Raw genomic sequence first — 13,097 nt, forward strand, 5'->3', positions numbered from 1 at the left:
TACAGAATAGATTCCTTCTACCTACAAATGTGAGCCATGCTGATAAAAATTTCCTTGCTAGAGCCATGCTGATAAAAATTTCCTTGCTAGAGCCATGCAGATTCTCTCAAGGCTTTCAGCATATAATCTCTCCTTTTCATGTGTGGGCAGAATTGCTCACTGGGCAGAAATGATTCGGAAAACAGTGCCCAGGATGTATCCGTAGAAAGGGCATGCAGCAGAAACATACACATTCTGCCCTAACTCGGCATTTTTTCAGCATAGTCCTGTATTTATCCAACAGATGGTCGGGTCACATACATTTGATATTGTTAGTTCCCACGTGAATAATACTTTCTTTACCTCTCTTACTCGCTTCCCTGACATCAGACTCTGATATCCTTATAATATCTGTATTTGATGACTTAACCAGTACTTCAAATTTATCAAACTTAGTTACCCTAACACAGTCTATTTATTTGCACGTTCCACAAGGACCTTGAGCTGACCTTTAAATCCTTAACTTCTACTTTCCAGGCTGCTGTATGTTTCAATAGAAGCAATTCTTCAATTACTTAACACCGCTGCCTGTGGCTGCTATTAATCTGTTTGTCTATGGATCCCCCCCCCCGAGCTACTAATTTTCGACCCACCTAACCCACCTTGATAGAATCAGCAAATATCCTTGCACCCACCCTTTCAATTTAAATGTATCCCATTCCTGTATTTTTCAAATTTAATACTAAATCACAATTTTTTTCTCAGCATTGCCCTTCACTTTTTGAGAAAATCCTGAGATCTGCTACTCTTAATATCATTGTTACTCTTTTGTGCCCTTAAAAAATGATAGAGATATACAATATTATACTTGTCCTATTTTTTGGTAACAGCTTATCCAGTTTTTAATTGTGACTGATAGAAATATTGTATAATGCACATTTAATTTTCCTGAAGTATTCAGTAAGATATATTTTTTTTTAATTGTTATTATTATGAAACCCCTATGCACAAGAGGTATTAGAACCTATAGTACTTAGTACCGATCATGGGTTGAAGGTTAAAAAGGTGAAAGAAGGTATTTGTTAACATTAGACTTGAATTTCTATAGATTGTAATTTTCAGAAAATAGTTTGTTCCTGAAAATGGAATTAAAGGAATAAATAAGAGAGAGGAGATTTGGGTTTGTCTGTTTGAATTTGGACAGTAGAAAGATGTTGACTGGTTGCAGCACTTCTTTAGATTGGTTTGGAAGACAGAGGGAGAGGAGGAATTACAGAAGAAAACAGAAAATTCAGAAAACAGTGCCCAGGATGTATCCGTAGAAAGGGCATGCAGCAGAAACAGGACATCTACGAGACAGATTTGGAAAGACATTTCTAACAAGGTCTTTCCAAATGCTCTCATAATTATGGCTAAGGGGATTGCTTAGTTCCTTTGCCGCCTCCTTTAATATAAATGGATAGATCCCATCCACCCCAGGTGCCTTTCTTATGTTTAACTTCAAAAATTTCTCATCCACTTTGCTCTAAATTATTACAAAATCATTAAGCACCCTGCTACAATTTGATAACCTTCTGGCATTTTCTGTCCTTAATAACTCTTCATGTGTGAATGTACAAAGATGTAGATGCATCTTTGTAGATGCAAAATACTCATTCAGTTTGTTTGCTATCTGAGCAGGATCATCAACAGTTGAACCATCGATATCAAGTGGACCAATTCTGATTCATCCCCTTCCTTTTAGAGTTGATATAAGTAAAGAAATCCTTGCTGTTTTTCTTAGCATCCTTTGCCAAAGATTTCTCATAATATGCCTTCATCTGCCTAACCTCCTTTGTGACTTGATTACAGACTAGCTTATATCTGCCATAGGCTTCTGTGTCGCCTGATAATTTATATGCATCCCATGCATTTTACTTCTCTGCCACGAGTCTCATTAGTTCATTTTGATTTGATTTATTTGATTGTTTATTGAAAGCGGTGATCTGATTGACGTGTATAAGGCCTTGAATGGGTTGAGCACACTGAATTCTGATGGGATCCTTCCACTTGTTCAGATTATGAACCTAAGGGGGCATAAATTCAAATTAAGAAAAGACAGATATAGAATAGATGTGTGGAAATTTGCCTTTAGCTAGCGGGTGGTTAATTGCTGGAACAAACATCCATCTGTCGTTGTGGAAGTTGACAGGTTAAATAAATTTAAGGAGGAACTGGACAGGCATTTGGAGGGAATGGTGTGATTTTTTTTTTTTTTTTTTTTTTGCTGATGCTGCATAAGCTCATACACTTGCTTTCTTGCATCACATGCCACTACTACTATTTAGGCCTAAACCTTGAACAATATTTCTTAATAAGTATGAAATGTTTGGCAGCTTCCACGATCAAGACCTTATCAGATCACCTTCCATGTGCCTAGTCTCCAGCCGCTGCAATTTGAATAAAAAAGTGTAAAAGGAAGACCGCGAACAGGTGTAAGCTCAGAAGTATGTATAGGTTCTTAGAACAAGTGGAGAAATACCATCAGGACCTGGTACTTTCTTGCCCTCAAAACTGTTAAAACCTCTGATATATTTTTGATGGAAGATTGGTTGAGGCATTCAGTGGAGTTTACTGGGAATGGTGGAGGTGGTTTAACTATGTCATCAATAAATGAGTTAGAAGAAAAGTCGGATTGCTATTGCTAGCAAGTCAGCTTTTCCTTTAGCTGTGCAAAAGCTTTGGTAAGAGACCAGAATTCTTTTAAACCATTTGGAGAAATAGCAAGTTTTCTTCTCTTAGGCTGTTCAAAATTTAGCTTGGACTGATTAATAACTGCTTTAAAATTATTGTGAAGAAATTATTCATCTAAACTTGGACAACTAGGGTAAAATCTCCTGACATGGCAAAAATCTTATGATTTCATAAGTATGCTTTTAAGTGTGATTAATCATGGAGTTCGTGAGATGAAATGACTAATTTCTTTCTATAAAATGAGACTATGGGCCATTTTCTCATCTTGTACATCACTGTCTGTATTAACCATTAATCTTTTCTTGATTATTGCTGGAGCAGCAGATGAAATATTTGCATGTTTTGGAAATTTGCTGATGTTAACAGAACATTTATAACTTTAGTCCTAAACATTGTTGTTGGAAGAGAATGGAAACTTGAATGTCAAGAGCATGTGTGTCATCTAAATTTGTTTCAAGGCTACCTTATTTTATTTTTTTTTTAAATCTGGAAGTATTAGAAGTGCTGCTCCTAGCTTTATTAGCCATTGGAAGCAGATTAAATTTTTTAAAAAATATAGCAGCATAGATGCAGCTATAAAATTCTTAATGAAGTAACATGTGACTACATTGTTTTTATATAATAAAAGTTATGCTGTGAAAGGTCAACTGGATGTTTATGACTGATGCCATAACCATTTTTAAAATACCATATAAAAAATGCCTTTTTTTTTGTTTTCTGATGTTTTACTGCAATTTATAACATGGGAAAATATTTAGGTGCTCAGAAAATTCTGCTTTCTGGTAACTTGACATGAATGTACTTTATATTGTGATTTAGATATACTTATATTTTTGTATGTTTTTAAACATCTTGATAAATATATTTTAAAGTACACTAATTTTGAAGTAAAATAATGCGCAAATTTTTCTCATTCTATGTTTATCTTGATTTAATGAAAAAAATTTGTTAAATCAAGATGAACATTAAATCAATTTGATCTTTCATTTAAAAAAGTTGGCAAAGGTCTTAACACCACTGGCCAATTTGCTGTTATATGGAAAATGCTGCTGTTATATGGGAAATGCTTTTATACATGTTATGTTATGAAATAATTGTTTAGATTTGTAAGGAAAGTTTTATTTATTAAAATAAATGTTAAGTTATTTTCTTGTTCCAAATTTTAGCGCTTGAAATTCATAGCAGCAGCAATATGTTCAGGTTGGGAATATTACAACCGTTACAGTTGCTATCTTTATTGGCATATCATCTTTGCTGCTTACTGGTGTATATGAACACTAAAAAAAGGGGGGGGGTTGTATATTATTAATAGTAATGTTGCTAAAACTACACACATTACCAATATTTTGTAAATCTGCAATAAATCTGCATATTACCAATATTTTGTTTAAAAAATTTTCAGTCCTCCTCAGGTGGTCAACCCAAAGTTATCATCTCCCTGTCCTCCTGTTGAGAATTTTTCTCGTTCTGTTGCTCCAAGCACCAAAGTTATGAGGTGAGTAACCTTCCCCCTCACTTTAAAACTTCTTAAATTCTTTTCAATGAGAAATGTGAAGACATTTTTTTTCTCTAAATCTGGCACACATTATTTTCTGCATCCAGTGCCTCATGGACTATGACCACTGTTCTTTCATATGATAGCCAAGTTCTTTGGTCTCAAGCAAGGTTGCATAGTTGTATGCAAAGTTCCTTCTGAAGACTTTGGTTTTTAATCCTGCAATAATAAGCAAACTGACACTAGCATGCATGTGCTTTATGAACACATACCGTATTTCATAATCTTAGCTACCTCAGTGTTTATTCTAAACAAACCAATAATACTTTATTCTTATTTAATATTTATATATGTATATACAGTGAAACTTCTCTTTAACGGACAGCCATGGGGAACGAAAATTTGTCCGTTAGAGAGAAGTGTCCGCTAACAAGAAGTCTAAGGGAGAAAAAAAAAAAGAAAGAAAAATCGTTAAACGTTTAATGTAAAATTAAATTAAAATATATACAGATTTTGAACAATATTTTTGTAAATAATATACAATTACATACACAAGAGATAAAGAAAAATTGTTAAACGTTTAATGTAAAATTAAATTAAATTATATACAGATTTTGCACAATATTTTTGTAAATAATATACATACAATTGTGCTATGCATATTATGACTTTATCTTAAGAAAAATACATACAGTAATCACTTATTTTCTTCACCTTCTTCTGGCTGATAATTTTGTTTTCAACATTTGTTTGGAGTGAAGAAACCATCGAAAGTCCTTCAGTAAGATACTTCAGTGGCGAAAAACATTTTTGAATGATTGATTTGTATGAGCGCTTCTCCTATTTTCATCGGTGGTTCGTCGTTAATATGTTCTTTGACAGAATGACCTCCTTCCATTTCTTCATCCTCATGAGGAACTTCTTGAAAAATATCGATGATAATGTCGTTGATATCTACGCACCATCTTCTGTAGTGAGGTTCGAGTCTATATCTTTGTAGCCAGGGTCACTTGTAGCTGAAGTATCGTACATTATCAATAGATGTTGAAGTTCTTGTTCTTCTTGGTGCTCCACATTGCTGTTCACAACTTCAATTTTTGCGTTTGAGAAGCCAGACTTTACAAAACAGTTCATGACAGTTTGTTTTCTAATTGCGTTTACTGAAGAGGAAATCCATTGAATCGCATCTAGGATGCTGATTTTCTTTGCAAGGTCACTCGCATATGTTATATCGTTCATGTTTGCAATGAGATGTCTTAAAACAAGTTTTCTGTAGTGAAGTTTCAAATTTTTTATTATCCCTTGATCCAAGGGCTGACTGCAGATGTGTTTGGTGGCAGAAAAACAATTTGAATGTTGGACAATTCAATGTGTGGGTGAGATGCAGCATTATCCATGAAAAGAATAATTTTTCTGTTTTGACGAATCATGTTTTGGTTAAAGTGACTTATCCATTCGCTCGTGATATCTCGTGTCATCCACGCTTTTTTTATTAGACTTCCAGTCAACATTCAAAAGATTCAACTTTATGCCCTTGAAACAACGAGGATTTTGTGGTTTTCCTCTAACAAGAGGTTGTTCAAAGTCTCCCAGCATATTTGTGCACAGTAGTACAGTCAAGCGTTCCTTAGAAATTTTTCCACCCTGGCACTTTTCGTTTTTTATACTCATTGTTTTTTCAGGAAGAGCTTTAAAAAACAACCCTGTTTCGTCACAGTTGTAAATATCCTTAGCTTCAAAATCACGACATAAATCTTCCAATTTGACGGTCCACTCTGTTACAACCCCAGTATCAACAGATCCACCTTCACCACTTACAGTTTTCCAAGAAATTTTATGCCGAGTTTTGAACTTGTCTAGCCATCCCACAGAAGCTTTGAACTCATTTACTCCCATAGATTTCGCAACCTTCAAAGCCTTTTCCCTAATAATAGGCCCATTAATGGGAATTTTTTTAGCACGTGCACGACAAAACCACTCATATGTAACATTGTCAATTTGAAGTCCAACAGTTTTCGGGAATGATTTTTGAACCTGATCATTTCCATGTTGCCAAAATTGTTTGAGCAGTTCATTTTTTTTTCTTTAGGATGTCGCTTACCTGCATCTTCTCGATTTTGAATTTTGCAGCGAGATTGCGAACACTATTTTTTTGCCGATCATGCGCATTAATGAGTTCGACTTTATCTTTTAAAATTAAATGTTTAGAGAAGACATGGTGTGCACTTCACACGACACTGAACAAAACTGAAAACTGAAACTCAAAAGACGAAAGGCCAACCAAATCCCCCCACCCCCTGCACTCACCGAATTCATCAGAAGTTTTACACGTGCCTTAAAATTCTTGAAAAAGGGTTTAGAGAATCGGAAAAATTTAGAGAATCGGAAATAGAAAATAAACACACAATTGAGGCAATACGTGGAAGGAAAGTTCCTAGAAAAAGGGCCGTGAGCTCTCCCGCAGTCCGTTATGGGGAGATCAAATTAAGTGCTAATCTAAACGAAACAGTGCAGATTGCCTGTTCGCATCCGTTACAGAGAATGTCCGCTAGACAGAAGCTGACAACACGTTAAAACCAATGGGAGGTGAGTTGGGGATTTTGAAAATGTCTATTGTAGAGAGATATCCGTTAAAGAGAGGTGTCCGTTAAGAGAAGTTTCACTGTATACTGTATGAGATAGATATATATAATGTGGCTATAAAATAAATGGTGAAAATTACTAATTAGTTTTTAATATTTATTATACGATTTATGGACTAGTGCCATTGCAGTAGCAATACCCTAAGATCATAATGGAATCTATAATATAATATGTTAGATATATGTATTAGCATTAGGGATTAGAGTAGAGAATGCCTAATAGACTATGGAGTACACATTGATAAATTCATGTCAGAGATGTTAAAATATAAACAAGATAATATACAAAATGCCTATCAGTCACCCAGATTGAAAGGAAGAACAAGGATAGGGTGGGGAGTTCTCTGTTTCTGTGTTAATCAGTTTGCAATATAACATTACCAAATCACACATTAATCACACCTAAAGATTATGTATAACTATAATATTTTAATTTTTTAAATTTTACTTTTAAAAATTATATACATAGTTCATGTTGATTATTATTGACCTGACAGAGAACAGCTGGATACACTGAAAACAAAAGCTATGAATTAAATTAGAATGTCCAAACTAAAAACATGGGGACTCTGCTACTAGATGAACAAAATGAAAGAGTGGATCTAGTAGTATGCATAAGTGACCTAGAGGTCACTTACATATTGGATCCACTCTACTATACATATGCAGGGTTAATTTTCATTCATTATACCATTTTATTATTCTGAAGAGCATAAAATATTGTTTAGGATCAAAATTTAACACTTGAACTTTATTTAGCAGTGTTATGTAAATTCATGCCACACAGTTTGATATGCCCTCTACATTTTTTGATAACATATCACAGTTGGAGCGTGAAGTTGCAAAGAACATCTTCAGTCACTTTCTTCAGAAAAGGGATGGTTTATGGATTTTTCCAGAATGCTCTTTCTTTGAGATAACCTCAGAAATAAAAATCACATGGGTTTAAATCAGGTAACATTGGAGGCCATGCCATTCCTTTGCCATACATCTCAGGGTTGCAGTTAGAAACAATCCTGTTTCAAAAATTTTATCCAGGAACTGGATGAAAATTTTTAGAGATTATTTGGAGATGTCAGTGAAATCTCCATACCTCTTTCTACAGAATAATGTTGTTAGTGGGAAAAATTTGATGCTTGCAAAACTGCAAAAAAAAAAAAAAAAAAAAAAGAAATACAGCAAAAATCTCATTAATACAAACTTTTTTTATACAAAAAAAAAAAAAAAAAAAAAAGGTATAGTGCAGCCATTATCAACCCACTGCAGGATGGAAGCCTCCTCAACAATTCATGCTGAGGGAAATGGAGCATAATCTGCCATGCTGGTTAGCAGATTGACCGTATTCAGCAGTCAGGGGCTTGAACCCCTGTCTACTCAAAGAGCGTGTGCTACTGCACTCCCACTCCTGACCACTCGGCTACGGTACACATTGTACTCCCCAAATTCCAGCTCTGCATTCCTTATATCTGTGTGACACCCAACAATATCTGCCTTTGATGTTTTGAGCAATACCTCAAATTCATCAAATTTATTTACCAAACTCCTAGCATTGATGTACACGCAAGTATTCATCCACCTGTTCCTATTCTTAGTTGCCCTAACACAACCCATGTGTTTACTTATACTGCAATGACTCTCAGCAGTCTCTGAAATATCCTGCATCTTGTTTTCCAGGCTGCTGCTCATTCCTATAGAAGCAGTGCAAGAATCACTTTCACCTCTGCCAGTGGCTACTGTTAATCTATTAGTCCTTGTATCCCCCAAAGCTAGCAGTTTTCCGACCCACCTAATACTGCCTCGATAGCATCAGCAAATATTCTTGCACCCTTTCTATTTAAGTGTATCCCATCCCTGTAGAAGCATTCTCTCCTGTTAACAAGTACAGACCAGGCTAAAAAAAATTCTACCCCTTGAGCCTTGCACAATCTTTCCAGGGCCGAATTGGTCGACAAGGCTCTCATCATATACTCCCTCCTATCGTGTCTGGGCAGAATTGCAGACACTTTCAAATTCAACCCTAAATCACAGCCTTTTTGCAACAGTGACTTGTACTTGTTAAGTAATTCTGCTGGTCTCCTATTCTTAAAGTTTATACTGTTTATATCAAGCGCATACCATTCCCTGTGAAAGGATAGGCTTTTCTATGTAAATATGGTCATTTATTACAAAATTTGGTTAATATGTATTACAAAGTTCTTTTTCACCCCGGGAGAAATAAATATTGTCATTTTGTATGTTTAATGCAAATCTTGGCAGAGCTGATTATTGCACCTATTATTGCTTCTGGCCCACCTGGCTCCCCAAAGGATGGCACTGACTTGTTAAAAATTAGTTTTGTGTAAACAAAAGCAGTTTATGGTAGATACAACGTCAAGTGCACTCTGAAAAACATCTTTCTGAAGGATCAGTTGTTAAATTAACAAAAGAATAAAAAGTTTTTCTAAGTTGTTTATATGCACTCCTTCGCTCTCCATGGGATTAAGGTCAGGTGCAATTGTTACCTCAGTTCAGAGTCCTTTGCTACTGTATACAGCAATCTATTTTTTTGTGCCGTTTTATCTGAGCTGATGTCTTTTTCGGAACTTGTGTCTTTAAATTAATTTAAAATTTGTTTATATTAAATCTTATCCAGCAGTTGTTATGACCCCAAAACATAAAGGGATGGAATTAAGCCTGGAAATTAAACTAAAAATTATACAAGAGGCTGATAGGATGGAAAGAGACAAAACGGACATTGCAAAAGAATACAACATCCCTTTATCTACTTTATCTACAATACTGCCAAACTGAAAAAGACTTGAAGAAGTGCATCACATTGGAACAGCAATGAAAAACAGGAAATGAATTTGTGGTGTAAAACATGAGGAGCTTGAAACAAAACTTTTCGAGTCATACCAACAAATGCATGCATCTAATTTGCCAATATCAGGTCCAATTTTGCAAGAAAGGGCAAATTATCTTGATCTGCAACATGGAATTGGCGACTTCAAATGCAGCAGTAGCTGGCTCCAAAGATTTAAAGACAGGAATAACTTGGTTTTGCAGAATGTTTGCGGTGAATATGGATTAGTCAACGAAGAAAAGGCTACAGACTGGTTGTGTTCTGTACGGTCCATTCTTGAAAAATATGAGGAAAAGGATATTTTGAATCTTGAGGAGACAGATTTATTTTATAATTTGCTGCCAAACAAAACATTTGCTGTTTGAGGAGAGTCTTGTCATGGTGGAAAATTTAGTAAACAAAGACTCACTGTTCTGTTGTGCTGCAGTTCAGATGGCAGTACAAAACTATGCCCACTTGTGAATGGTAAGTTTTACAAGCCAAGATATTTTAAAGTAGTTAACCAACTTCCCTCTGATTATGAGGCCAATAGAAGTGCCTGGCTTGTGGTAAAAATTTTTCAGTCTTAGTTATCAAAAGTGGACAGAAGAATGGCTTCAGAAAAAAGGAGCATTTTGATAATTCTAGATCATTGTACAGGACATTCTGCCGAGACACTTAAGTTGACAAATATACGGCTGCTGTTTTTACCCCCCAGTACCACCAGTTTAATGCAACCCTGGACCAAAGCATTATTTATAACCTCAAGAGAGCATACAGAGCATGCCTGATAAGGTATTTGATCCGCAACATAGAAGGAGGGAACAATTTGCAGCCAAATTGGAATATCTTGAATGCTATCTGTAATCTTGTTATTGCTTGGGACAGTATTGCATCGAGTGTAATAATCAACTGCTTTTGAAAGAGTGGTTTTGGAGAGAATATCGTCGAAAAACATGGTCCGGCAGACAAATGTGATAGCAACATTGAGGAATGGAGGAATTTGAAGGAACATATGGATTTTGTTGGCAAATTTGAAGAGTTTGTGAAGGTGGATAATGAAGTTGCTACTATTGCAGTGCCAACATCAGAAGAGCTGCTGAGCGTCAAACAAAACAAAACAATGTTTTTGTTGCCAGCAACAGTGAAAGTGAAGAAGTGCACACACTGCCATCTAAAAAAGATGCCCAAAATGCATTGAACATAAAATAAAACGTGTTGGCCTGCAGTAACTTGATAAAGAAACAACTATTGCATTTGATAATGTCTGTGCTGTAGTTAAAAAATGCATATAGGACAAAAACTGTGCAAACAATATTGAATTCTTTCTTTAAATAACATTGATTTATTAAAAAGTTAATGGTTTGTTTGTCTTATACAAAGGGTACTAGGAATGTTTTGCAATATGACGCAACAATGAATCACAGGAAGCTGCTTGTTGCTGCATGTTGAGACATGTTCATACGTGCATAGTAGCCGCCGCGCCAAGTCGATGGGCTCAGTTATTCATTAGTAGTGAGAGTGTAAAGTGCTTGCGATGGCATCGTGGTCACGAAATGAGATAAGGACAGTTTTTCGGTATAATTTCGTGCGTGGTTTAACCATAGACCAGTGCTTAGAAGAAATGACTCTTGCACTAGATGATGATTGTCCACATCGTACAACGATATTCAGGTGGTATAGAGAATTCCAAAGGGGAAATTTCACTCTGGAGGATTCTGAGAGGCCGAGAAGGCCATGAACGTCAGTTACGGAGAAAACGTTACTGCTGTGAGGAAAATGCTTGACGAAAACAGGCGAGTGACCTACCAACAGATAGAGGATACTTTGGGCCTAAATGCACCAGCAACTTGTTCGATTCTGCAAGATCATTTGCATGTGAAGAAACTTTGTTCTCTCTGGGTGCCGCATCAACTGACTGAAGAGCAGATGACACGACGTGTGACTTGGTGCCGGGAGATGTTAAAAAAGTTTGATAAGGGACAATCTCGGTATGTGAACAACATCGTGACAGGTGACGAGACTTGGCTGTACTATTACGATCTGCCGACCAAGGCTCAAAACAAAGTTTGGGTCTTTGATGATGACGACACACCCGTAATTGTCAGAAAATCCCGATCTGTAAAGAAGAAAATGATAGCTGTATTTTTCAAATCGAGTGGAATTGTGGAACGTGTCGTTTTGGACACGCAGAAGACAGTCACAGCTAAGTGGTATACTGAACAATGCCTGCCTAAAGTCATTGGATCTATGAAGAACCTGCGGCCAAAGTCAAGAATGGACACCTGGTACCTCCATCACGAAAATGCTCCAGCTGACCGCGCCAAAGCCTGCACCGAATATTTGACCACGACAGGACTGAAACTTCTCGAGCACCCTCCCTACAGTCCAGACCTTGCTCCCTGCAACTTTGCACTGTTCCCGCATGTGAAAATGAAGCTAAAAGGGAGGCGGTTTTCCAGTGATGAGGACCTTCTACGGGCTTGGGACAACGAGTGTGCTTTACTCCCTAGTGAAACTTGGCAGAACTGGTTTAAAGATTGGTTTCGGAGGATGGAGAGGTGTATTGAATGTAGAGGAAATTACTTTGAAAAAATTAAATAAACAAAGCTGTATTGCAAAACTTTCCTAGTACCCTTTGTATTTATAGAATTGTAATTCTTTTTACTGTGATGCTAAAATATTGTATATATCAAAATATATGCTGCACAATATTTTCATTTCCGTTAATTGCTCTTTTCTTAGTTTATCTTACAAATAAAATAAAATCTTTAAAAAAAATTTTATTCCTATTACTGTATTGTTAGATAAGGCCTTTGTTTTTATTTTATTTTAGTAATTTAAATTAATTTATTTTTGATATTATTATTTTATTTTTTATTTTTTATTATTATTATTTTGATATTATTAAAAAAAACAAAAAAATCTGTAAAATTTTTGACACTTTTGGGGGACCTCATTATTACAAAACGTGAAAATTTAGGTCTCTTGAACTTTGTATTAATGAGATTCAACTGTAGTACAATGAATAAAAAGTCAGAGTGTGCGTGTGTGTAATTAAAAATAATAATTAAGAAAAAATAAAAGTAATAAAGAAAGGAGGACAGACATTGGCAGCTGCAAAGCATAATTAATCACATGCTGCCTAAACATTAATGTAAGTTAAATTAAATTAAGAATATATTTATATTTTAATTTATATGTTTAAGAATATAGAATGTATAAGCCTTGCAAGATGCAAATACAACAAAAAATAGTATAATACATATGGACACAATAAATAAACTAAATTAAGAATAAGGGTGCTTCAGAAAGGTAGGCAACAGACAATTTAGAATAATTAATAAACAGCTAATATAGCAGTTTTATCAAGCCAGTTATGAATAGATTTAGACCAGCACCCTATGCCCTATGCCTTTGGTTTTGG

At 35.5% G+C, this 13,097-nt stretch overlaps 1 protein-coding gene across 3 annotated transcripts in view; it reads left to right on the top strand.

Annotated features, from left to right (window-relative positions):
• Positions 1–13,097, top strand: part of Dora (zinc finger SWIM domain-containing dorado) — a 729,579-nt gene that overhangs the window by 564,649 nt on the left and 151,833 nt on the right. For all 3 annotated transcript variants that reach the window (XM_090389614.1, XM_090389612.1, XM_090389613.1), the window contains exon 18: positions 4,115–4,207. In XM_090389614.1, the coding sequence (XP_090245740.1) occupies positions 4,115–4,207 (93 nt within the window). The remainder of the gene's footprint in view (positions 1–4,114; positions 4,208–13,097) is intronic.

The sequence above is a fragment of the Mastigoproctus giganteus genome, chromosome 2 (assembly GCF_048544385.1).
Source record: "Mastigoproctus giganteus isolate SK-2022 chromosome 2, ASM4854438v1, whole genome shotgun sequence".
NCBI lineage: Eukaryota > Metazoa > Arthropoda > Arachnida > Uropygi > Thelyphonidae > Mastigoproctus > Mastigoproctus giganteus.